The 26,172-nt window shown below is 44.6% G+C and overlaps 1 protein-coding gene across 1 annotated transcript in view; it reads right to left on the bottom strand.

Moving 5' to 3' along the window:
* The window catches only part of LOC142312096 (uncharacterized), a 104,513-nt gene that overhangs the window by 42,870 nt on the left and 35,471 nt on the right, over nucleotides 1-26,172 (bottom strand). Inside the window, exons 7-12 of the mRNA XM_075350975.1 lie at nucleotides 23,237-23,377; nucleotides 22,928-23,107; nucleotides 22,721-22,844; nucleotides 22,540-22,637; nucleotides 22,270-22,360; nucleotides 6,249-7,034 (exon numbers count right to left, since the gene is read on the bottom strand). Of these exons, the coding sequence (XP_075207090.1) occupies nucleotides 6,249-7,034; nucleotides 22,270-22,360; nucleotides 22,540-22,637; nucleotides 22,721-22,844; nucleotides 22,928-23,107; nucleotides 23,237-23,377 (1,420 nt within the window). The remainder of the gene's footprint in view (nucleotides 1-6,248; nucleotides 7,035-22,269; nucleotides 22,361-22,539; nucleotides 22,638-22,720; nucleotides 22,845-22,927; nucleotides 23,108-23,236; nucleotides 23,378-26,172) is intronic.

Genomic DNA, 26,172 nt, shown 5'->3' with positions numbered 1-26,172 from the left:
TATAGACATGTTACTGATGTACAAATAATGAAAACATGCAAACAATATATTCAAAATTTATCAACTCAGTACAGCGTATGAGCGCCACATGGCTAGAAATACACACCTTAGCTGCTATCGAAGAAGTTATTAATGGTTGTCTAAGGAATGTTCTGCCATGCTAAAAGCACTTGGACAGCAAATCATCAAAATCTATTGCTGACAGTTCCCATTGCAATTACTGACCAATAATGTCACAGATTGTTTTTTTGCCGGAGACAAGTTCGATGACACTGTACTATGCATCAAAAGAGCTGCAAAGTTTGATTTACTCTAAAAAAAAAATGTGAATAATATTCTGCTGTCTCCTAGGAACGGAAGGAATCTCTTTCAAGCTTTTCAATGCAAATACAGCCTTAGGGTATGTGACCACGATCAGGACTCACTGCGTCTTGGACGCAGTGAGTCCTGACCTGCGGGTCCGCGAGTCTCCTCCGCATGAGAACGCAGGAGACCACAGCTGCTCGTACCCACTAACAGGGTTCAGTGCGCTACGGTCTTTCGCTTGTGTACTCCCTACGGAGGACGCATGCAAATCCGCAGCAAACAATTGACATGCTGCGGTCTGGAAAGACGTACCAAAGGTCAGTGTTTGCTGCAGAAAAAAACAGCACAGTGGGCACGGGATTTCTAGAAATCCCATCCACTATGCTTGTACTGTACGATGCAGCGTTTTGTACACAGCTGAAGCATGCTGCCTCCAAAACTCTGCAAATATTGATCGTGGTAATGCACCCTTAGTAATGTTAAAATGACCTCCACATACAGTCATATGAAAAAGTTTGGGCACCCCTATTAATGTTAACCTTTTTTCTTTATAACAAATTGGGTTTTTGCAACAGCTATTTCAGTTTCATATATCTAATAACTGATGGACTGAGTAATATTTCTGGATTGAAATGAGGTTTATTGTACTAACAGAAAATGTGCAATCCGCATTTAAACAAAATTTGACTGATGCAAAAGTATGGGCACCCTTATCAATTTCTTGATTTGAACACTCCTAACTACTTTTTACTGACTTACTAAAGCACTAAATTGGTTTTGTAACCTCATTGAGCTTTGAACTTCATAGGCAGGTGTATCCAATCATGAGAAAAGGTATTTAAGGTGGCCACTTGCAAGTTGTTCTCCTATTTGAATCTCCTATGAAGAGTGGCATCATAGGCTCCTCAAAACAACTCTCAAATGATCTGAAAACAAAGATTATTCAACATAGTTGTTCAGGGGAAGGATACAAAAAGTTGTCTCAGAGATTTAAACTGTCAGTTTCCACTGTGAGGAACATAGTAAGGAAATGGAAGAACACAGGTACAGTTCTTGTTAAGCCCAGAAGTGGCAGGCCAAGAAAAATATCAGAAAGGCAGAGAAGAAGAATGGTGAGAACAGTCAAGGACAATCCACAGACCACCTCCAAAGACCTGCAGCATCATCTTGCTGCAGATGGTGTCAATGTGCATCAGTGAACAATACAACGCACGTTGCACAAGGAGAAGCTGTATGGGAGAGTGATGCGAAAGAAGCCATTTCTGCAAACACGCCACTATCAGAGTCGCCTGAGGTATGCAAAAGCACATTTGGACAAGCCAGTTAGATTTTGGAAGGTCCTGTGGACTGATGAAACAAAGATTGAGTGGTTTGGTCATACAAAAAGGCGTTATGCATGGAGGCAAAAAACACGGCATTCCAAGAAAAGCACTTGCTACCCACAATAAAATTTGGTGGAGGTTCCATCATGCTTTGGGGCTGTGTGGCCAATGCCGGCACCGGGAATCTTGTTAAAGTTGAGGGTCGCATGGATTCAACTCAGTATCAGCAGATTCTTGACAATAATGTGCAAGAATCAGTGACGAAGTTGAAGTTACGCAGGGGATGGATATTTCAGCAAGACAATGATCCAAAACACCGCTCCAAATCTACTCAGGCGTTCATGCAGAGGAACAATTACAAAGTTCTGGAATGGCCATCCCAGTCCCCAGACCTGAATATCATTGAAAATCTGTGGGATGATTTGAAGCGTGCTGCCCATGCTCGGCGACCAACAAACTTAACTGAACTGGAATTATTTTGTAAACAGAAATGGTCAAATATACCTTCATCCAGGATCTCATTAAAAGCTACAGGAAGCGACTAGAGGCTGTTATTTTTGCAAAAGGAGGATCTACAAAATATTAATGTCACTTTTATGTTGAGGTGCCCATACTTTTGCACCGGTCAATTTTTTTTTTAAATGCGGATTGCATATTTTCTGTTAGTACAATAAATCTCATTTCAATCCAGAAATATTACTCAGTCCATCAGCTATTAGATATATGAAACTGAAATAGCTGTTGCAAAAACCCAAATTGTTATAAAGAAAAAAGGTTAACATTAATAGGGGTGCCCAAACTTTTTCATATGACTGTATATATGGCTATGAGTAAATAAATTGTAAAAGGTAGTAAATAGAGTGTTTAATAAAACACTGCACTTTTGAATTTTTTAAGCTTTTAAAATAAAAATGTTCCAAATTTGTCCCTTTTTTTAGAAGCATTTCAGTTCTTTTATTATTTCTACTTTCTGTAGGGTATGTTCAGTATGGCTATAGAACAAAAAGGGTTGGTAGGGGATGTGTAGTTGTCTATTGTCAGGGGTAGCAACAGCAACACCACAGAAAAGAATACGATAAGAAGGCATAAGATGTCTGGGCGTGTATGGCTTTCGACACTGTTTAAGATATACCGTATATACTCGAATATAAGCCAAGTATTTCAACCCATTTTTTTATGCTGAAAATGCCTACCTCGGCTTATACTCAAGTTGAGGGTCCCACAAAAAATTATTCTCACCTGTCCTCTGTTCCTGTGATGCCCTTTTACCTGCTTTTTGCGGACCGAAGGCACATAGACCCCTCGATGATCACGGCCGCTGTAGGAACCACTGCTGTTGTCTTTAGCATTTTATTTCACTTTGCGGCGCTGCAAAGCATTTAACTGAAGTATAGTGCTGACATCAACAGCGATGGCCCCTGCACCAGCCACGATCATTGAGGGGTCTACTGTGCCTGCGGTCCGGAAGAAGTAGGTAAGAGGGCACTACGGGAACGGAGGACAGGTGAGAATAATTGTGAGTGAGTGTGTGTGTGTGTGTGTGTGTGTGTGTGTGTGTGTGTGTGTGTGTGTGTGCCCCGCCGGAATGATGACATTACTACAGAGGACAATATGGGCACATTACTACAAGGGGGGACAAGGATGGGCACATTACATTTTATTGGTATCTATTTTTATTTTTGAAATTTACCATTAGCTGCTGCATTTCTCACCCTAGGCGTATACTCAAGTCAATAAGTCTTCCCAGTTTTTTTGTGGTAAAATTAGGTGCCTTGGCTTATTCTCGGGTCGACTTGTATTCAAATATATATACGGTAATCTTCCAAAAACATATTATATGATTTATTCGGGAGATGGAGTGGAATAAACCCGAACGGAAAACGGGCATCATATTGTATTGAACCAAAGAAAAAAATGAAGCCACAATACTCATCTTCCGGATCATTAAAAAGTTATAATTAATTACTAATCCATTAAAAACTCACATGCAGTAAGTTAAAAATCACAAAAACACACACAATAACCATACTAGCATACACATTTTACAAGTTCTTAGCCATGACATAGCAAACTACAATATGAGAACATACTGCACAGGGACTGTAGGCATTAAACTGAATGGAACATAGAGGACAGACAGGCAGATGCTAAAGCTCATCTAATTATTGGTGTCAGCCTTACGCTGGTTTCACATCAGCGTTTTCCTGCCGCACTGCCAGATCCGGCATAAGCGTAGTACAGTTCAATACAGTTCACTGGCAAGCTCCGGGCACATGCGACCATGTGACCGGAGCATGTGACAGCATATGACCGGGGCTTGCCGCACTGTCTGTGGACTGTATTGAACTGTACTGTACTTGTCCCGGATGCGGCAGTGCGGCAGAAAAACGCTGATGTGAAACCAGCCTTAGGTGAGTGAAAAATCCTCACATTTCTTGCCACTGGTCAAAAATTGCTAACCCATGCGGTTAGAGCTCAGGGTTTATGTTGGAAAAAGAACATAGCATCAGGTTGGTGCAGCAGCTAATAAAACATCTAGTCCATCTTATATATACTGTAATTGCTGTTAATGCTTTGGCAATTTGTTTTAGCAATAGCCTTGAAACAGTGGAGAGGTGTTGACTCTGTTGGGAGTGGAGAGGAGTCTCTTTGTCAGATATATGATCAGTGAAGACAGTTTATCCCACTAATACATCAATTTTGACCATCTTTCAAAAGTTGTAAAAACGCCCCATTTTTCTTTTATTTTAGGAGTCCAAAATCGTGGCTACCCAACAATCATCCCTTTGCTTTGCTACTAATGATACAGCCCAGTTTAATTGGGTATGCAGTATGCCAACCTCATCAGCATGATCAAGAACCCCATTTGTTTCATTTCCTCCTCTGTGACATTTCAATATCATAACAAGTATATTAGTCATCATTAATTTCACACTGACTATCAGCCTTGTCCCATGCCTGTGGAATTTCACTTCTCCCTGTCACCACAACACTCCGTTCTAGATCCCAGATCTTGTCCACAGCACAATCATCGTCATCCCGCCCCCAGCTGACAAATTATTTAGTTTTGGAAATATTCTAAGATCCCGGCCCCTATTCTGATTCACCCCTCTAGATTTTGCCTGACTCAGAGTGCCACTATCACCAAGTCTATCAGTGACAATGATATTGATGCTACCAGCACAGCTACCAGTGCGAACACTACTACTACTACCACCATTACCACCACCAACAGAGCTACACATTTGAGTCATATTCTTCACCAAAGTTAAATCCGCTGTTCAACTCATCCAGTAAATCAACTGAAAGAACTTGTGAAATATCTTCTGTTATGGCTGTAGGGATTGGGGATCAAAACAGAGAGATGTCATTGATGGAATTCAAGTTGACAGTGTCACTGGCAGAAGCAATATCATCCTGCTGTAATAAGATGAGTACCATTTCTTATATTTCATAACATCTCCCAATTCCTGTGTAATATCCCGCTTTCTGGAGACACAGGAGAGCAATTTTCACCATTGTTTGGTAGCAATACTGCCCAACAGCTTGAGCCAGTGGTTGTGCGACTGCTTACGACTCCCACATTCGTATCTCTAGATGCCATATTTTTGTTTTTTACATTACCCCGTTAATTGTCCTTTTTTTGCTTCATTTTGTATACTTTTTTTTAATAATTAACTTTTGTCACAGTTTTGAATAATTCCCCCCTTCAATAAAAGGACTAAGAAATGCCTAGTACATGGTACATCCAAAACACAACAACTGCAGAATTGGTGTGGCGTGTATGTACTTCAAATCTGACTAATAAGATGGGTTTAAAACACATAGTAGCGTACATGGTCTACTTTTGCATGAGTACAAAAAATAAAAGAAGTGTAGCTGAAATGCAGCAACAGCATTATAACCAGAGTGATGTATCACAGCCAGTCCTTTCCCTGTGGCCAAGCTATGATGTCTTCTCAATATCTAGATCCACCACAAAATGACTGCTGCTTTCCCTGCTTCTGATTTTATAAAGGCTATGATAATACCTCCAGATTGGCTGGGCAAGAGATGTGATATATGCAAGGAATTATAGGCAAGTCTGCACAGCCGAGCCCAAGGTTATGGGAGCCTACACTATCTGATTGTGTAAAATACTGGTGGATGGCTAAGGTGATTTGCAAATCACAGATTCTTTAAATTCGTCATGTGCAGTGAATTACTAACTATTCAGCACTCATTTGATTCAATTATATCCATTATCTCTACTAACCAGTTTTGAGTTCGCTATTAAATAGTTACCATATTTAGGACATGAATATGAAATGTCACATCTTTAAATATTTTTTATTCCCTAGAAACAGATTTCCCTCATTCTAAGCATGAAAATGGCTTCTCTCCTGGATGACTTGTCTGATGCTTAGCAAGATGAGTTTTGGTTAAAACACTTCCCACATTCTGAGCATCAGAACAGACTTGTCCTTCAACATCAAAATGGCACTTGCACTGTGTGAGTTTTTAGATGGTCAACAAGATTTGATTTCCGAGAAAAACGTTTACCACATTCTGAGCATGAAAACGGTTTCTCCCCTGTATGAGTTTTTTGATGATCAACAAGATGTGACTTCCAAGAAAAACATCTCCCGCATTCTAAGCATGAATATGGTTTCTCTCCTGTGTGACTTCTCATATGCTTAGCAAGAACAGATTTTAAGTTAAAACACTTCCCACATTCTGTGCATGAGTGCGGCTTCTCCCCTGTGTGAGTTCTCTGATGTGTAACAAGACTCCACTTTTGTTTAAAACATTTCCCACATTCTGCACATGAAAATGGTTTCTCACCTGTGTGTGTTATTTGATGGTCAATTAGTTTTGATTTCTGAGAAAAACTTTTCCCACATTCAAAACATGAATATGGCTTTTCTCCTGTGTGTATTTTCTGATGCACAAAAAGATGTGCTTGTTGGTTAAAACACTTCCCACATTCGGCACATATAAATGGCTTCTCCCCTGTGTGAATTCTCTGATGTATAGCAAGATATGACTTATGTTTAAAAAATTTCCCACATTCTGAGCAGGAAAATGGCCTTTCCCCTGCTTGAGTTTTTCGTTTTGATTTCCGAGGAAAACATTTCTTACATTCTAAGCACGAAAAAGTCTTTTCTCCTCTTTGAATTCCCTCATTTCTGATAAGTTTCAATTGACAGCTAAAACATCCTCCATACTCTAAACAGGACATAACAGTCTGTAATGAATCAGGAGATAGGATTTGTTGAAAACGATTAGATGATAGATTTGCACTGTGAAGGGCTCTTGGTATATCTTGGATAGTAGTCTGCTCTTCATATGCATCTTGTGTTATACCATGATCTTCTTTAAAATCTGAAGCTATTATGTGTCCTTCTGAGTTATTTATACAATCACCTGCCAAGAATAAAATTTGTATTTATGTGAAATATGGTCATATTTTATTATTTTTTTTTTAACATTTCTATGCAAACATTTCCATACAAATTGAACGCCACGTAGCTAAACTCAAATTCAATAAAAGTTGAAAAATATGTGAAACAAAGCCTCATGATAAAACACTTATGTCATGACATATTAGTATGTTATTAAGGCATTTCCTGTTACTCATGGGACCGCGTCTTTAGAATTCGTTAAAACAATGCCAAATACAAATTGTATAATGGTTCAAAGCTTAGAATACTTGAACATTTCATAATACCCAAACATATGTACAGTGGAGTAAATAAGTATTTGATACACTGCCGATTTTGCAAGTTTTCCCATCTACAAAGAATGGAGAGGTCTGTAATTTTTAGCATAAGTTCACTTCAACTGTGACAAACAGAAGCCGCCCCCCCGCCAAAAAAAATATAAAATCAGATATGATTTTTAGATAATTAATTAGCATTTTTTTTGCATGAACTAAGTATTTGATCACCTACCAACCAGCAAGAATTTTGGTTCTCACAGACCTGTTATTTTGTTCTTTAAGAAACCATCCTATGCTGAACTCATTATCTGTCTTAATTGCACCTGTTTGAACTCATTACCTGTATAAAAGACACAATCAATCCCACACCACCCTCTCCACCATGACCAAGACCAAAAAACTGTCTAAGAGCATCAGGAACAAAATTGTAGACGTGCACGAGGCTAAATTAGGCTATAGGACAATGGGCAAGCAGCATAGTAAGAAGACAACAACTGTTGGCGCAATTATTAGAAAATGGAAGAAACACAAGATGATTGTTAATCTTACTCGGTCTGGGGCTCCATGATTTATCTCGCCTGGTGGAGTAAGGACGATTCTGAAAAAAAATTCAGGAATCAGCCCAGAACTACAAGTGAGGACCTGGTTAACAACTTGAAGACAGCTGGGACAACAGTCTCAAAGATTACCATGAGTAACACTACATCGTCATGCATTAAAATCCTGCAGGGCACAAAAGGTCCCACTGCTTACGCCAGCACATGTCCAGGCCCATTTGAAGTTCGCCAGTGACCATCTGCATGATCCATAGGAGGCATGGGAGAAGGTCATGTGGTCAGATGAGACCAAAATAGAACTTTTTGTATCAAATCCACTCACCGTGTTTGGAGGAAGACTGAGGAGAAGTACAATCTCAAGAACACAGTCCCAACCGTGAAGCACAAGGGTGGAAACAGCATACCTTTGGGGTGCTTTTCTGCAAAGGGGACATGATAACTTCACTGTATTGAAGAGAGGATGGATGGGGTCATGTATCACTAAATTTTAGCCATCAAACTCCTTCCCTCAGTAAGAGCACTGAGATGGGTCATGGCTTGGTTTTCCAACATGAAAAAGAACCGAATCACACAACCAGGGAAACTAAGGAGTGACTCTGTAAGAAGCATTTCAATGTCCTGGAGTGGCCTAGACAGTCTCCAGACCTTAACCCAAAAGAAAAATCTTTGGAGGGAGCTGAAACTCAATGTTGCCCAGTGACAACCCCAAAACCTGAAAGATCTGGAGAAGATCTATATGGAGGAGTGGACCAAAATCTCTGCTGCAGTCTGTGCAAACCTGGTCAAGAACTACGGAAAACATCTGACCTCTGTAATTGCAAACAAAGGTTTCTGTGCCAAATATTAAGTTCTGTTTTTCTATTGTATCAAATACTTATTTCATGCAATAAAATGCACATTAATTATTTAAAAATCACACAATGGGATTTTATGGATTTTTTGGGGGGGATCCTGTGTCACAGGTGAAGTGTACCTATGATAAAAGTTGCAGACCTCTCCATTCTCTGTATGTGGGAAAACTTGCAAAGTCATTGGTGTATCAAATACTTATTTTCCCTACTGTATATACACTGACGAGCAAAAGGGCAACAATATTTTGAGCTTTTGAATTTCAAGCTCCATATCTCACCATCTGCTACAGCTTCGAACATGAAACTAATTTCATTTTTAATCATCTTGCCTATTTAGAGAAATTTGACTTGCAGCTATTTAGTATATAACTAGTTATGCAAATTCTTGTCGTCACTCTGCATTGTTACTATTTTGCTCCTGGTGGAAAATCTTTTTTTTCCTTTATACTACAAATAACAACCTGTTCCCTAATATCTCAGTGTGTTATCAGGTTGATTCCCAAGTGAAAGATCAATGGTTCGAATCTAGGAGCAGCCATGAAGAAAATTTCACAAGAAAATAGAAACAGCATCATCAAGCTTATCGATAGTGGTTTCATGGCCAAAAAAAATTGCCAAACTGCATCATGTGAGAGCCATGATAGTTGGAAAAATACAAAACGAAGCCCGTTCATCCATTTAAAAGCCAAGAAGTGGACATCCAGGCAAAATAGTGGGGTTAATAAGTTGGCTGATCACAATGTCTATCAGTTCTGGCACGACAAACATGGCAGTGGAAGTGGCTCATTTACGTCATAATAGTGAGATCACAGATGTCCATGCAAGCACCACGCCACACACATTACACAAGCCTGGAATGGTGGCCCGAAAAAAGGGAAGAAGCCTCAACTTCATATCGTTATAAGCGTTGGATAGAGTTTGCAAAACTGTACTAAAAGTGGACAATAGCAGAATGAAAATGGGTGATTTAGAGCGATGAGGCGAAAGTCAATAGACTAGGACCTGATGGGTGCAAATGGGTTTGGAAAAAACAAAAGGGGAAGAAAAAAAAAAAAAAAGAGTCTAAGGGGTGCTTTACACGCTGCAACATCGCTAGCATTTGCTGGCGATGTCGAGCGCGATTGCATCCGCCCCCTTCGTTAGGCCGATATGTGGTGATCGTTGCCGTAGCGAACATTATCGCTACGGCAGTGTCACAAGCACATACCTGCCTAGCGATGTCGCTGTGACCGGCGAACCGCCTTCTTTCTAAGGGGGGCGGTTCGTTCAGCGTCACAGCGACATCACTAAGCGGCCGCCCAATCAAAGCGGAGGGGCGGAGATGAGCGGGACGAACATCCCGGCCACCTCCTTCCTTCCTCATTGCGAGCGGGACGCAGGTAAGGAGATGTTTGTCGCTCCAGCGGTGTAACACGTAGCGATGTGTGGTGCCACAGGAACGACGAACAACATCGTTACTGCAGCAGCAACGATAATTGGGAAGAGGGGATGATGTCACCGATGACGATTTTGAACGTTTTTGCGATGATTCAAAATCGCTCATAGGTGTCACACACAACGACATCGCTAAAGCGGACAGATGTGCGTCACAAATTCCGTGACCCCAACGAGATCGCATTAGCGATATCGTAGCGTGTAAAGCCACCTTTACAGAAATTGAAGGATCTGTCAAGTTCCGTGGAGGAAACCTGATGATATGGGGTTGATTCAGAGCCGAAGGTATTGGATACTTGACGAGGATCAATGGTGGTCTCAATCCTGATCTATAGGTGAGTATACTACAAGATGAGTTACTTCGTACAGTCGAGTACTGTAGGTATGAAAAGGACGAAACAGTGTTCCGGCCGGTCAACAAGCAAAACATACATCGAGACTGCCGAAAAAAAAATGGTTCAGTGACAATAAAGTAGCGGTCCTGAATTGGCCCCCACAATCCCCAGACCTCAACCCAATCAAACACTTATGGGTAGAGTTGAGGAAAAAGCTAAGTCAAGTGAGTAGACCAGTATGCAGCAACATTTTGAAGGTGTAGAAAATACCGGAGATCAGATATTATTAGAGACATGATTGAATTTGAATGAGAACATTCCCCCAAAAATGCTTTGTTTATGGCTGGCTGTAAGTGGGCAGAGAGAAGAACTACCCACTCACTTACTTCCATAATACTTATTACTCAAGTTGAGCCCTTTTAGAGCATCTCACCTGCTCTGCTCGAGTACCGAGTACCCGAGCATTTTAGAGCTCGTCCATCACTAAAAATAATAAATTAAATTTTAGATTTTTAGGAGAAACAGTAACAATGCAGTGATGTAATAAGAATCTGCATAACTAATCATATGCTAAATAGTTGCAAGTTAAATTTATGTATGAGATAGCCAAGATGATTGATTGTAAAATGAAGGTAGTCTCATATTCGAAACTGTAGTGCATGGTGAGATATGGAGTCAGAAAGTCTAAAGTTATAAACATTGTTACCCTTTTGCTCATCAATGTATAAATGTCTGCAAGGTCTAAGAAATAGCAGATTTCTTGGTCATAATATGGCTGGTTAATAATCCCGTTTTTTAGGAACAGAAGTAAAAGGTTTATTAGCATTATTAACCGCTTAACGACCCATGACGTACTGGGTACGTCATGGATCGTGTGCGGTTAATCCCCGCCCCCCGTGGGCAGGCGGTGGCGATCTACACATATCAGCTGTTTTCAACAGCTGACATGTGTGCCTGCTAGTCGCAGGTAGAATCGCTTCCACCCGCGACTATTAAAAGGGGTTATCTGGCTTATTTTGAGTTTTTTTATTATTATTACCCTATTGCGCTACAATGGGGCAGGTAAGTAGATAGTGAGCACTTACCTGCCCTGCTGTCAGCCCCTCTCCCCCGGCTCAGAGTGGTCATGTGACCGCTCCTGCCGCGATTTTGCTGCTTCTGGTCATTTCATGTCAACATGGGCAGGACCATGTTGACATGCAAATCTGGGAACAGCTTGTTGCCGCCCTGCTGGGCTGTACAGTGCGTGAGTCCCCGCCCCCCTTCCCTGCACCCTCTTACACATTCTCCCGCACCCCGTACTCTCCCCGCCCACGGTGTCACCGGCAGCACCGGGCCCCCTGCTTACAATGCTTAGGATAGCAGGAGTGCCCGTGCAGTCTGTGTCCCGCTCCCTGCCATCCCCGCGGCTGCTCGCACTGCAGTGTATCAGCAGCTTCTCACAGTGCGTGCAGCCGCGGGGATAATGAGCGCTGCCGTCAGGAGGTTAGATGAGATCATTACCTGCTGTGACGATCTCCTCCTCTGCCGACGTCAGCGCTGTCACTGCCTTCTATTCCTGCCGCGTTCCACGTCACGTCTCGCGGGCGGCCCGAGACTGTCACTAGTGGTGACGTCACGGGCTCTCGCGATACTGCTGAGAACGCGGCGGGCATAGAAGGCAGTGACATCAGGTGAGCAGGAGATCGTCACTGCAGGTAATGATCTCATCTAACCTCCTGAAATCAGCGCTCGTCATCCCCTGCAGTGACCTGGGCTGACCTATTGATGTTAGCTCAGGTCACTGCACTGGTCTCCCAGACAATGGGGAACATTCTGTTCTTCATTGACTGGGACATTGACTATGGTATGGATGTCGTGGGACCCCCTTATTGGTTTACGCCGGACCCTGATTTTATTGTTCTTTTCAATAAATTGGTGAAAGAGGGAATGTTTTGGGGAGTGTTTTTTCAAATAAAACTTTTTTTGTTGTCTATTTTTTTTTTATTACTGACTGGGTTGGTGATGTCGGGTATCTGATAGACGCGTGACATCACCAACTGCTGGGCTTGATGCCAGGTGACATTACACATCTGGCATCAACCCCGTATATTACCCCATTTGCCACCGCACCAGGGTAATGGGATGAGTTAGGGCGAAGCGTCAGGATTGGCACATCTAATGGATGCGTCACTTCAGGGGCGGCTGTAGCCTGCTATTTTTAGGCTGGGGAGTGTCCAATAACGGTGGACCTCCCTTGTCTGAGAATACCAGACCACAGCTGTCCGCTTTAACTTGGCTGGTGATCCAATTTGGGGGGGGGGAACCCCACGTTTTTTGTTTTAAATTATTTATATAATTTAAAATAACAGCGTGAGGTGCCCTCTGTTTTGGATTACCAGCCAAGGTGAAGCTGCCAGCTGTGGTTTGTAGGCTGCAGCCGTCTGCTTTACCCTAGCTGGCTACAAAAGATGGGGGGGACCCCACGTCGTTTTTTTTTTAATTATTTATTTTTTGGCTAAATACAAGGCTAAGCACCCTTTAGTGCCACATGAAAATCACTAAAGGGTGCCAGCTTAGAATATGCAGGGGGGTAGGACATTATATAGGTCTTTCTCATCTATCTATCTATCTATCTATCCCATTCATTCATCCGTCTATCTCTCTGTCTCTATATCTATCTATCCCTCTGTTCGTTCATTCATTCATTCATTCATCCATCCCTCTATCTCTCTGTCTCTATATCTATCTATCCGTCTATATATCTACTCATCTATTTATCTTTCTTGCTGCTTCCGTTTTTTGTGGTCCGCAAAAAAACGGAAGGCACAAGGATGACACGGATGCATCCATGAAAAAAACGGACCGTTTTTTTGCGGACCGCAAAAACGGAACAGTCATTAGAATGTAGTCTACATGTGTTTTCTATGGGGATAGGGGTCGGTACAGAACGATGGTGGGGGGGGTCAGTACAGAGCGCCGTTTGTGTGTGTGGGGTTGCAGAGCCCGTTGTGTGTGGGGGCGCAGAGCTCGATGTGTGTGTCGGGCGCAGAGCCCGATGTGGGGCTGTTATTTCCAATGCTAGAGTGATAACAGGTCAGGTGCTGGGGCAGAATACTGACAGGGAATGTGTGTGCAGGGGGTGAGTCTGGACACTGAGGGCGGGCGGACTGGGAGGTGTGGCACAGGAAGAGGTCAGTTTGCTGAAGCTGAATGTAAACAAGGAGCTGCAGAGAAAGTCATAATTCAAGAGGAACAAAAGAAGTTAGAAAACAAAAAAGAACAATGTAGGGGTGTTTTATATGACAATACAGCACAGATAAACTCAAAAATGTTTGGTAAGCTAATGTCGGACAACTCCTTTAAAGGGAACCGGTCATCAGAAATTTAGCTTGAAACCTAAAAGTTTCCCCCCCTGCAGCTCCTGGGCTGCATTCTAGCAATGTTCCTGTTGTTTATGTGCCCCCTTTCTGACCAAAATAAAAACTTAATAAAGTGGTACCTTTTTGTATTCAAATCTTGATAATGGTACACGGGGACGGGCTCTCTGGTGGCCGTTAGTCTGCCTCCTGTCGTTTTAGGCCGTCCCCCATCGCTCCATTCCATACTTCAGGACGCCGCCCACTGCGCCCGAGGTGCCGCGCACGCGAGGACCGCTGGTCACGTGTGTCGCAGGCACGAGACTATGGGCGGCGCTGTGATTGCATCGCAAGAACCAGCCCATCATCTCGTGCCCGCCCTTTTCCCTTTGCCTCCACCGTTCTGCGCAGACCGTTCCACCGTCGGGTCATCTGGTCAGCGCTTCCACAGAACGCTGGAGGCAGAGGGGAGAGCGTGCACGAGATGATGGGCGGGCACTTGCGATGCAATCACAGCACCGCCCATAGTCTCGTGCCTGCGACACACGTGACTAGCGGTCCTCTCGTGCGCGGCACCTCGGGCACAGTGGGCGACGTCCTGAAGTAAGGAATGGAGCGATGGGGGCGGCCTAAAGCGACAGGAGGCAGACTAACGGCCACCAGAGAGCCCGCCCCCATGTACTATTATCAAGATTTGAATACAAAAAGGTACCACTTTATAAAGTTTTTATTTTGGTCAGAAAGGGGCCATATAAACAACAGGAACATTGCTAGAATGCAGCCCAGGAGCTGCAGAGGGGGAAACTTTTAGGTTTCAAGCTAAATTTCTGATGACAGGTTCCCTTTAACCCCTTACATCTCGCTGCCAAAATCTGGCAGCGAGATGTATATGTGCGCCGCCATTATGCTGACTTACCCTGCCCCCATCGAAAGTCACGTGATATGATCATGTGACGTCCGGTGGTTGCCATGGTAGCACAGGGTCATGTGATGACGCCTGTAGCTAACATGAATCATTTACTCTCAACGCTGGAATACTGCCGGCATTGAAAGTAAAGCAGCATATCTGCAGATCTTAGCTCTATACCTGTGATCTGGAGATATGGCAGAGCGATCAGATTGCTGATCGCTATAGCCCCCTAGGGGGACTAGTAAAATAAAAAAAAAATTAAAAAAAGTTTTAAAAAATTTAAAAAATAATAAAAACATCAAAGTTCAAATCACCCCCCTTTCACCCCATTGAAAATTAAAGGGTTAAAAAAATACAAAAATATACACATATTTGGTATCTCCGCTTTCAGAAATGCCCGATCAAAATATAAAATCAATTAATCTGATTGGTAAATGGCATAGCAGCAAAAAAATTCCATACGCCAAAAATGACATTTTTGTGTACTCACCGTAAAATGTCTTCCTTGGAGCCTTTCATTGGGGGACACAGACAGTGGGTATTATGATGTCTCCAGGAAGCAGGACACTAGATTTGAAAAACTGTTAGCTCCTCCCCCCACAGCATATACCCTAGCTAGGCAGGAAACTAGCTCAGTTTGGTGTAAAAGCAGTAGGAGAAGGACAACCAAAACCACAAGGGCGGGAGCAGTGTCCCCCAATGAAAGGCTCCAAGGAAGACATTTTACGGTGAGTACACAAAAATGTCATTTCCTTTCTCGCCTTTTCATTGGGGGACACAGACAGTGGGACGTCCCAAAGGAGTCCCTGGGTGGGGACTGAACTATTAACAGTGTATAACATCAGACTAAGAGCTGACTAACGACTGCAACTGCAGTGAACATATATCAAAACACTGTAAAAAACCGAGCAGTGGCCACTTATAAATGGGCCACTGCCGCCTGAAGGATTTGTCTTCCAAGAGCAGCATCCGCAGAGGTATGCGTATGCACTCTGTAGAATTTTGTAAACGTGTGCACACTGGACCAGGCAGCGGCCTTGCAAAGTTGGGCCGCCGAAGCCTGATGGCGGATAGCCCAGGAAGCACCCACTGCTCGCGTAGAGTGGGCTCGCACAGATTGAGGAGGAACAAAACCTCGTGCTTTGTATGCCTCGCAGATGGCAGTCCAGATCCATCAAGAAATCGTGGATTTAGAAGCCTGGTTGCCCTTTTTGTGTCCTTCTGAGAGGACGAAGAGTGCATCGGACTTGCGCAACGGCGCTGTTCTGGAGATGTAGATCCGCAGAGCCCTGACGAGATCCAGAGTGTGAAGGGCTTTTTCAAAGGAGTGGACCGGGGCCAGGCAGAATGACGGCAACATAATGTCCTCGTTTAAGTGGAAAAAAGATACGACCTTCGGAAGAAAAGTGGGGGAAGGCCGAATGACCACCTTATCATGATGGAATATCAGGTAAGGTGAGCGACAGGAAAGGGCCGCCAGTTCGGACACTCGCCTGATAGAGGTAATGTCGACTAAAAAGGCAACCTTCCAAGACAGTCGTTGAAGAGAGATTTCTCTCAGAGGTTCGAATGGAGGAAGCTGAAGAGCTCCGAGAACCAAATTCAGATCCCAGGGATCTAAGGGGTGGCGATAAGGAGGGACCAAATGCACTACCCCTTGAAGAAAGGTACGGACCTGAGGACGAGAAGCCAGCTGCTTCTGGAAAAATGACAAGGCAGAAACTTGTCCCTTAAGGATACTGAGAGCCAGTCCCGAGTCCAGACCGTCTTGCAGAAAGGCAAGAACATTAGGGATGGAAAAGGCAAGGGGCGACCGATTATGACGGTCACACCAGGAAAGATAGGTCTTCCAGGTCCTGTGATAGATACTGGCGAAGGAGGGCTTCCGAGCATTAAGCATGGTATGAACTACCTTAGAAGACAGACCCGACTTGGCTAGAATCAACGATTCAAGCGCCACGCCGTCAAATGCAGCTGTGCTGTATTCTGGTGGAATATTGGACCTTGCGACAGAAGATCCGGGCGGCCAGGGAGACGCCAGGGAGTGTCGCTGAGAAGTTTGAGAAGCTCTGGGTACCAGGCTCTCCTGGGCCAGTCCGGGGCCATGAGGATCACCGGGATTCCCCCCACTTTGATTTTCTTGATTACTCTCAGAATGAGAGGAAACGGAGGGAAGATGTAGGGTAGGCGAAACTGCGACCACGGAAAGACTAGAGCGTTGGAGCCGAGCGCTAACGGGTCTCTCGACCGGGATATGAAGGGATGTATTTTGGCGTTCATCCAAGAAGCCATGAGATCCACATCTGGGAGTCCCCAACGAAGAGTGATCTGATGGAACACTTCGTCGTGGAGGGACCATTCCCCTGCCGCTAGACCTTGGCTGCTGAGAAAGTCTGCGGCCTAGTTGTCTACCCCCGGAATATGGACAGCTGAAATGATGGGAATGTGCATCTCTGCCCAAGAAGAATCCTGGATACTTCTTTCATCGCTGCCCTACTGCGCGTTCCTCCCTGACTGTTGATGTAAGCCACAGCCGTGGCATTGTCTGACTGGATCCGAACAGGGAGGCCCAATAGTAAGGGCTGAAAGTTCTGAAGGGCCAAAAATATGTCTCCGATCTCTAGAACGTTGATGTGCAGGGAGCGCTCGGAAGGAGACCAGTGTCCGTGAACAGTGTGGTGGAGAAACACCGCCCCCCAGCCTATCAGGCTGGCATCCGTCGTGACTACTTGCCAGTGGACAGGGCGGAAGGCCTTCTCTTGAGATAGGGATGAGACTTGAGTCCACCAGACGAGTGAGCTGCGCGCAGTCCGAAATAGGTGGACTGACCGGTCTAGAGAAGCTGGAATCTTGTCCCAGGAGGACAGAAGATCCAGCTGTAGAGGGCGCAGATGGAATTGGGCAAAAGACACAGCTTCCATGACTGCACCATCTTGCCTAACACTCTCATCCCTTTCCGAAGGGATGTGTAACGGCTGGAGCGGAGCGATTGGGCGGCCCGGATCAGGGAAGACCTCTTGTCTTCTGGAAGAAAAACTCAGGACTGAGCCGTGTCTATCAGCATACCTAAAAAGGTGATGCGCTGATGAGGAATGAGGGATGACTTGTTGAAGTTGATAAGCCACCCTAGCCTTGACAGCATGACTAGGCAAATCTGCACGCTTTCTGAGCAAACTTGAAGAGAGCTCCCTTTGACAAGTAGGTCGTCCAAATAGGGAACGACCAGTACGCCTCTCGGGGTGTAAAATGGACATGACGGCCGCCATGACCTTTGTGAACACCCGAGGCGCAGTGGCCAGTCCAAAGGGGAGGGCCCTGAATTGGAAATGACGATGTCCTACGGCAAAGCGAAGGAACCGTTGATGAGATACACATATGGGAATGTGTAAATAAGCATCTTGAACATCTATGGAAGCTAGGAATTCTCCCGGTTCCATGGCAGCTAGCACTGCTCTCAATGATTCCATTCGGAAGGTCCGAATCCGTACGGATCTGTTCAGTCTTTTGAGGTCCAAGATAGGACGGACAGAGCCGTCTTTTTTGGGAACGACAAAAAAGTTTGAATAGAAACCTTTGCCGCCCTGTTCCAGGGGCACTGGAATGAAAAGGTTTGCCTTCTGTAAAGAGGCTATGGCCTGAAATAAGGCCTGGCTTTGCGTTTTGAACTTTGGAAGACGAGAACGCAGAAACCTGTTGGCCGGCAGGGAATGGAAATCGATCTTGTAACCTGAGGTGACGATTTCTCGAACCCAAGCATCGTGAGTGAGGTCTAGCCAGATATCCCGAAAGAGCAGAAGCCGCCCTCCAACAGGAGTCGGTTCTGAGGGATACCTGGCGTCATGCTGAGGGGGCCTGTACAGGGCGAGGTCCTTTGGGTTTAGACTGCTTGGAGTGGGAATGCCAGGAAGAGGCCCTTGAGGGACCGGATCCTCGATCTGAGCGTTGGGACGATCCTTAGGCTGACAGTTTTTGGGGAGCGTGCCGAAAGGACTGCCTGCGCCAAGAAGATTTTTTAAAATTCCTGGATACAGGCCGCTTTTGTGGTAGAATGGTACTTTTACCACCCGTTGTCTCAGATATCAGTTTGTCTAAGGATTCTCCAAACAGACGAAGGCCATGGAAGGGGAGTGTGGACAGGGATTTCTTGGAGGCACTGTTCGCGTTCCATATCTTTAGCCAAAGGACTTTGCGGGCAAAAACAGCATTGGCTGCCGTTAGGGTTGACAGACTAGCTGCATCTAGGGAGCCGTGAAGAAAATAATTAGAGGCTAGAGAGAACAAATCAAGGATCTCAAAAGCCTCCAGAGGAATATTACAAGAGCGAAGCATCCTGCGCAGGTTCTTACTCCACACACCCATAGCTCTCGCGACCCATGTCAAGGCAAACAGGGGCGAAGAGAGGAGGCCGAAGCTTGGAAAATAGATTTGACCGCAGCATCAACTGCGTGGTCGGACGAGTCCTTGAGAGACGCGTTGTCTGAAACAGACATGACCGTGTGTTTAGCCAGTCTGGATACTGGCGGATCCACAACGGGGGGTACTGACCAGGTCTTAACCATTTCAGATGGAAAGGGATAAGCGAATGAAGTGAAGGGTTTTTTATTAAACCTTCTATCAGGGTGATCCCACCGCTTTGATATGATTTGACGAAAAACCGGATACTGGGCAAAGGACTTAGGAGGCTTCTTGGCCCGCTTGATTGCCGACTGAGAAGTCGGGTCCGGAGGCCGATCAGAAATCGACAGAGAGTGATTGACAGCCGAAATTAGAGTGTCTTCTATATGCCTAGACTCAGAAAGGACATATGAATCAGAGTCAAAGTCTTGAGAATCGTGACTACTAAAAGTCACGGAACCTCGGTCAGACTGACCATCGTCTGAGTCGGATGAGGCGTAGAGGTCGCAATGGCGCCTTTTGGAAACAGCCTTTTTACGTTCTGGAAAAGAGGGACCAGACGAAGCAGGCGGGCTCCTCTGAGGAAGCTGAGCCGGGGGAAGGCTGTGGGAGCCTGTGGAAGTCTGGGATATCTGAGCGGCAAGGTCCTCTATCCTTTTGGACATTAGAAGAGCCCATGCAGGAATTACGTCATCAGACGGGGGTGCTGCCTGACCAGTGGCCGGAGCAGAATCCAAAGACTGCACGGCATCCTGGTCCAGCAACGGGGTCTAATGTGACACGATAGTAGTGGCATTGCAGTCCCGGCATAGTGGATAGCTTCGGCCATTAGAAAACGAGCGTCCACAGGTGGTACAAGATAGTACAGGTCCGTAGAGGACGCCTGGGAAGGTTTATCACCCTTGCGGTTACGCATGTTAGCAACAGAGTCCTACAGCCCTATAGAGATAGAGTTATTCCCCTGTACTATGAGTGAGGAGCCACTAGCAGTATTATAAAGTGACTGCTATGCACAGCAGGTATATACCGATAGCAAAATGGCATATACTGTCAAACAGTCGGCATATACCTGCAGGCAGAACCAGTATATACCGCTAACAGCTGATATACACCGTTAGCCAGCAGGCACACACCGCTAGAGACAGCGATATACCGCTGAGCAGAGCGGTATACAGCGCTGTAGAAGTACAGAGCCAAGGAGGCGATCTCACCCGTGTCTGCTCCCCACGTGGAAGATGGCGTCCAGCGTTCCTGGCAGCATGGAGGGGAGAGACGGCCCCCGGAGGCTAATTGGTCCCAGGGCTGGGACTAAACGTGACGGCCAATCAGAAGGAGAGCCTCTGCTAACTGAGGGAGCGGCCTCCAGAGCAGTGAGAGGGGGCATTGCTAGAATGCAGGCCGACGTCGGGGGCTAAATTAATGAGGCTCCCCGGGATCACAGCCTGCATCGCCCCACCGGCGCCTTTTCAGGCGGCGGTTTGGATGCAGGGGACAGAGGACTCGTCGTCTCCCTACCTGCTCCTGGCTCCGTCTGAAGACGCGTCGGTCCGGGGATGCGGGGATCTCAGGGACGCATCTTCGGCTCAAGGCTGAAGCAGGTCCTCGGCTCTGCTTAGCCCTCTGGAGCTACCTTGGTGTGAGGTGCTTCCAGGGAGCCTGGAGGGGTACGCAGACCCGACCACTTGGGCGCGAGGGAAACTGACGGCTTGTGCACGCCAGGTTTCCTCTGCCCGTAAGCGGGGGGAACGAAGGTGACAAGGCACCCTGGTATTGCCCCATAATCAAAAATAGAATGAATAAAAAAAAAAAAAAAATAAGCTGGCCTAAGGCACCCTGGTAGGGCTCAGGCCAGACATGTCAGCCTCCCTGCTGACACTAGAAAAAACTGAGCTAGTTTCCTGCCTAGCTAGGGTATATGCTGTGGGAGGAGGAGCTAACACATTTTCAAATCTACTGTCACGCCTCCCTGAAGACATCATAATACCCACTGTCTGTGTCCCCCAATGAAAAGGCGAGAAAGGAATTACGTTTTTGGGTTGCCACAAATTTTGCGCAAAATGCAATAACAGGCGATCAAAATGTAGCATCTGCGCAAAAAATGGTACAGGTAAAAACGTCAGCTCGAGACACAAAAAATAAGCTGTCACTGAGCCATAGATCCTGAAAAATGAGAATGCTACGGGTTTCGGAAAGTGGCGTAAACCGTGCGCCCCTTTTTTGGACAGGCTTGTGAATTTTTTTTTAACCCCTTAGATACAAGTAAACCTATTCATGTTTGGGGTCTACAAACTTGTACCGACCTGAGGCATCACACCGACACATCAGTTTTACCATATAGTGATCATGGTAAACAAAATATCCCAAAACCTATTGTGCGATGACACTTTTTTTGCAATTTTTCAGCTATTAGAATTTTTTTGCCGTTTTCCAGTAGACTATATGGTAAAACTTATAGTTCCATTTAGAACTACAACTCGTCCCGCAAAACATAAGCCCTTATATACCAGGATTGATGGAAAGATAAAAAAAAGTTACAGCTCTCGGAAGAAAGAGAGGGGAAAAACCCCCCCGGAAAAACGCAAAATGCCGGGGGGCTGAAGGGGTTAAAGCATCTACATTTATCAACTACACATTAGCGATGAGCGAACCTGATATTCGGTTTTTGAACTGAACACCAAATTTAAAAATCAAGCTTCGAGTTTTGGGATCGGATGCGAACAAAAACCAAGCGAGCAAAGCTGTGCTCAGGTACGCTTGGTGATCAGCCCTGTGTGAGCCACTTGCAATGTTTGAATGGTGCACACTGGGGGTAACAACAGCGTGATCACATGTAGTGTGCAACAAAAACAAACAAAAAAAACATTTGAAAAAAAATCCGCCCACCTGCCCCCAAAAGTGATCTGCTTATGGCTGGGTGTATGTGGGCAGAGAGTCAAACTGCCAATCAGTGACTTGATCCGGGATTTGCGTCAAGCTCGAGCCTGTGGAGCTAGGCTTGTTTGCTGCAGGTGAACCGAGCCCCGTCAGAACAGCTCATCTCTACTCCACATAACTTCTATTTTACCAGCCGGTGACTTAGTAGAATCTGCGACTTCTCTGCATTTAGTGGTTCCTACTCACCTGGGTAGTCATATGTAGGAATCTCCTCTTTACATTGGGCATCACCCCTCACATATGTCCCTGTAGTATTAATATGGGTCAGATCTTCACCCTGAAACAAATATTGCAAAAGTCCCATCTATGATCAGCTCTAATCCTGCCATCTCCACCGTTCTCATTACACAAGTATAAAACATATAATACTGGTGAATTAAAAAAGACTGAGCACAAGACCTTCACAGCCGTCTACACATCATAGGGGAGATTTCATGATAACTTCTCTCCATCTACCTGATCATCCTGAGGAACATTGGGATTTTCTTCTTTACAGTCCTGTGGAAGAAGAGGACGGGGACATCTCTCTACTGTTGTCCTCTTACTGGATAGAACTGGAGGAAACACGTACAGAGACTGAATTAATTTCTTACATACAGATAATTATAGGCCGCGTGTATTTTGTCCTGTCTATTACCTGGTGATCTGAGGGGTTGGGGAACCTCCATCATGACGTCCTTGTACAGATCTTTGTGTCCTTCTAAATACTCCCACTCCTCCATGGAGAAATAGATGGTAACATCCTGATACCGTAAAGGAACCTGACACATACAATGATACCGTCATCCCCCCTATCCCTTCATAGCGTTACTGTATAATGTCCCAATATTCCCAGCAGTGTCACCTCTCCAGTCAGCAGCTCAATCATCTTGTAGGTGAGTTCTAGGATCTTCTGGTCATTGATGTCCTCATGTATCGGGGGGTGAGGTGGAGGCCCCGTAATTGGGCTCAGGGGTCTTCCCCATCGTTCAGACACAGAGTCCTGACAGCAATCACTAGAGGTCTTCTTCACTACTGTGTAATCCTGGTTATGGAGAGACACATTAATAAATCTCACTACAGACATTTCCAGAGTCCTCACCTCTCCAGTTCTGTCCATCTATTATTCCCATAGATAAGAATGATGTAATGTGACGCCATCAGAATCTCTCACCTCTCCAGTAAGCCGGAAGAGGATCTCTAGGGTGAGGTGTAATATCCTCTCCACTATCTTGTCCCTGTTACCTTCCATCCTCAACGGGTCAATTAGGAAAATTCTCTTATATAGATCTGCACTGCAAGGATCCGATAGGGCCTGAATGGGGAGAAGATGAGCCAAAGTAACATCATAAATAATCCCGTGTAATAATACAATTACTGGAGATAATAAGGGAAAACATGGGGGAGATACACTGATGAGCACGTTTTAAACTTTTCACTTTCAGGCCCCATATCTCACCAACCTCTACATCTTTGAGCGTGAGACTAAAGGCAGCGTTAAACGCTACGATTTATCTGACGATATGTTATCGGGGTCACGGATTCTGTGACGCACTTCCGTCATCGTTAGCGACTCCGAACGATCGCAAATAGGTTGAAAATTGTTGATCGTTGCCACGTCGTTCACTTTCAAAATAATGTTCATCGTTTGGAACGCAGCAGACATATTGGCACGTTTGACACCCTGCAAACAACGAACAATGTCCACACGACCGCCTTGGGCAAACAATATATCGCTGAACGATTTTGCGTCACTTGTAAGATCGTTACGTGTGACCGCTAATAAACGACCTATGTGCGATCTCGGCAAATCGTAACTACGATCTGAGTGTGTCACATCGCTAATGAGATCGTCAGATAAATCGTAGCGTGTAAAGCGGCCTTAAGGCTATGTGCGCACGTAGCGTTCTGCCCTGCAGAAATTTCTGCAGCGATTTGAACAGCACACGTGCGCTTCAAATCGCTGCAGAAAAGAGTCCGGAATGAAAAAAAAAAAAAAAAAAAAGGTGATTCCATGCGCTCTGAGTGCAGCTCCTCCATTAGACAGAGCAGGAGCTGCAGGCAGAGCGCAGAAAAGAAGTGACATGTCACTTCTTAGAACGCGCGCTTCGGGCAGCAGCCGAAGCGCTGCGCTCTAAGACGTCACGTGCGCACGTCTCCTGCATAATCTTCATAGATTATGCTGGGGACGTAGGACACATGCAGTTACGCTGCGGTGCAGATCGCAGCGTAACTGCATGCAAATACGCAACGTGCGCACATAGCCTAACTTAATTTTACAGAAACATCTTGGCTATCTCATACATAAATTTCACTTACAACTATTTAGCATATAATTAGTTATGCATATTCTTGTCATTCACTACACTGTTACTGTTTGAAAAATCTTTTTTTCCCCCTGTATACTAAAAATAAAAACCTTTTCTCACATTCCCTAATAACTCAGTGTGTTATTAGGTTGATTCTGAAGCGAAAGGTCACTGGTTCTAATAGAGGAAAAGAAGATTTTCCAAGAAAAGTGGAACAGCATCATCCAGTCCATCGATAGTCTCTCGGCCAAGTATATTGCCAAACTGCATCATGTGAGCGCCATGACAGGTGGAAGAATACAAAATGAAGTCCGTTCATCCATTCGAATGCCAAGAAGTGGATGTCCAGTCAAAATATCCAAGTCAACATGTTGACTCATCACATGGTCTATCAGTTCTGGCTTAATAATCACAGGAGTGGAGGCAGCTCTTATGCTTCGTAAAAGTGAGAAACTTAGACTTCTATATCATCATAAGAAGAGTTGGCTCAAATGAAAAGTGGACAGTAGAAGATTGGAAAGGGGTGATTTGGAGTGATGAGACGAAAGTCTATAGATTAGGCTCTGATAGGTGCAAATATATCTGGAAGAAACAAAATCGTGGCTTATGGATCAAGAAATTGAAGGAATTGTCAAGTTTGGTTACGGAAGCCATATGATATGGGGTTGTTTTACAGACAAAAGCATATACCAGGATCAATGCTGAGCTATATTTGAGCATTGTACAAGATTAGTTACTTCATACACAAGTACTATGGGTCGGAAAAGGATGACAGTGTGCAGTAGGATAACAACCCGACGCATACAGTACATTGAGATTGGTTAAGAAATGGTTCAGTAGAGGTGCTGGATTGGCCCTCAGAGCCCCCAGACCTCAACTCAATAGAACACTTGTGGGTAGAGTTGAAAAGAAAAAAAAAAAGCTGTATATATACCCAAGTGAGTTGACCAGTATGCATCAACATTGAGATGACGAGGTGAGACAGCTTTTTACCTTTTTGCAAAAATGTATACACCAAGTACCCTGTTATTAAGCACTTGCAATTTATTTATTTATAGTCGGGGTATTTTTCATGCAATTTTTCTCTTTGTTTTTTTCTAACATTGAGAATGTGTAAAGAGACCTGGGATCAGATTTCAATAGAGAAATGCTGCAATCTGATCAAAAGCCCAGAAGGATTTAAGCAGTGTTGAAAGCCAAAGATAGGTTTACAAAATAGTTGCAAGTCAAATTTAGGAATGATATAGTGAAGATGATTGTCTACAAAATGAAGGTCGTCTCACGCTAAAAGATGTAGTGGATGGTAAGACATGGAACCTGAAAATCAAAAGTTCAAAACATTGTTACCCTTTTGCTTGTCACTGTATATGTGTTGACATACCTCCCAACTTTTCAAGAAAGGCGCGCGCCGCGGCAAATTTTGACCACGCCCCTAGCCACACCCCTAGCCACACCCATTTGGCAGTAAGGGTCATTCAGCAGATGCCGTGGACTGTTCATTCATATTTATAGCAGTCAGAATTTTTTTATATTTCTGTGTCACTATATGACATGTTGCTTATTTGTGCCTATCAATCTGTGTTCACACGTTGCATAAATTCTGTTTCTTTTTGTTTCTGTCTGCACCAAACTATACAATAATCTTCTCTGTTTTTTCCATTTTTGCTGCATGTTTTCTGCCTTTTCTCCATTATTTAATGCGTTTTTGGTTCAGATGTGAATGTGCGTTTTTAAGTGTTTTTATTGTACAGAGAAGCTTTTTCCTGCATTTTTTAAGCTCCACATAGAAACCTCCAGAGAA

This window comes from Anomaloglossus baeobatrachus, chromosome 5, assembly GCF_048569485.1.
Source record: "Anomaloglossus baeobatrachus isolate aAnoBae1 chromosome 5, aAnoBae1.hap1, whole genome shotgun sequence".
Lineage (NCBI taxonomy): Eukaryota > Metazoa > Chordata > Amphibia > Anura > Aromobatidae > Anomaloglossus > Anomaloglossus baeobatrachus.
The sequence above is the reverse complement of the archived record's forward strand: the minus strand, read 5'-3'. Positions and strand labels throughout refer to the sequence as shown.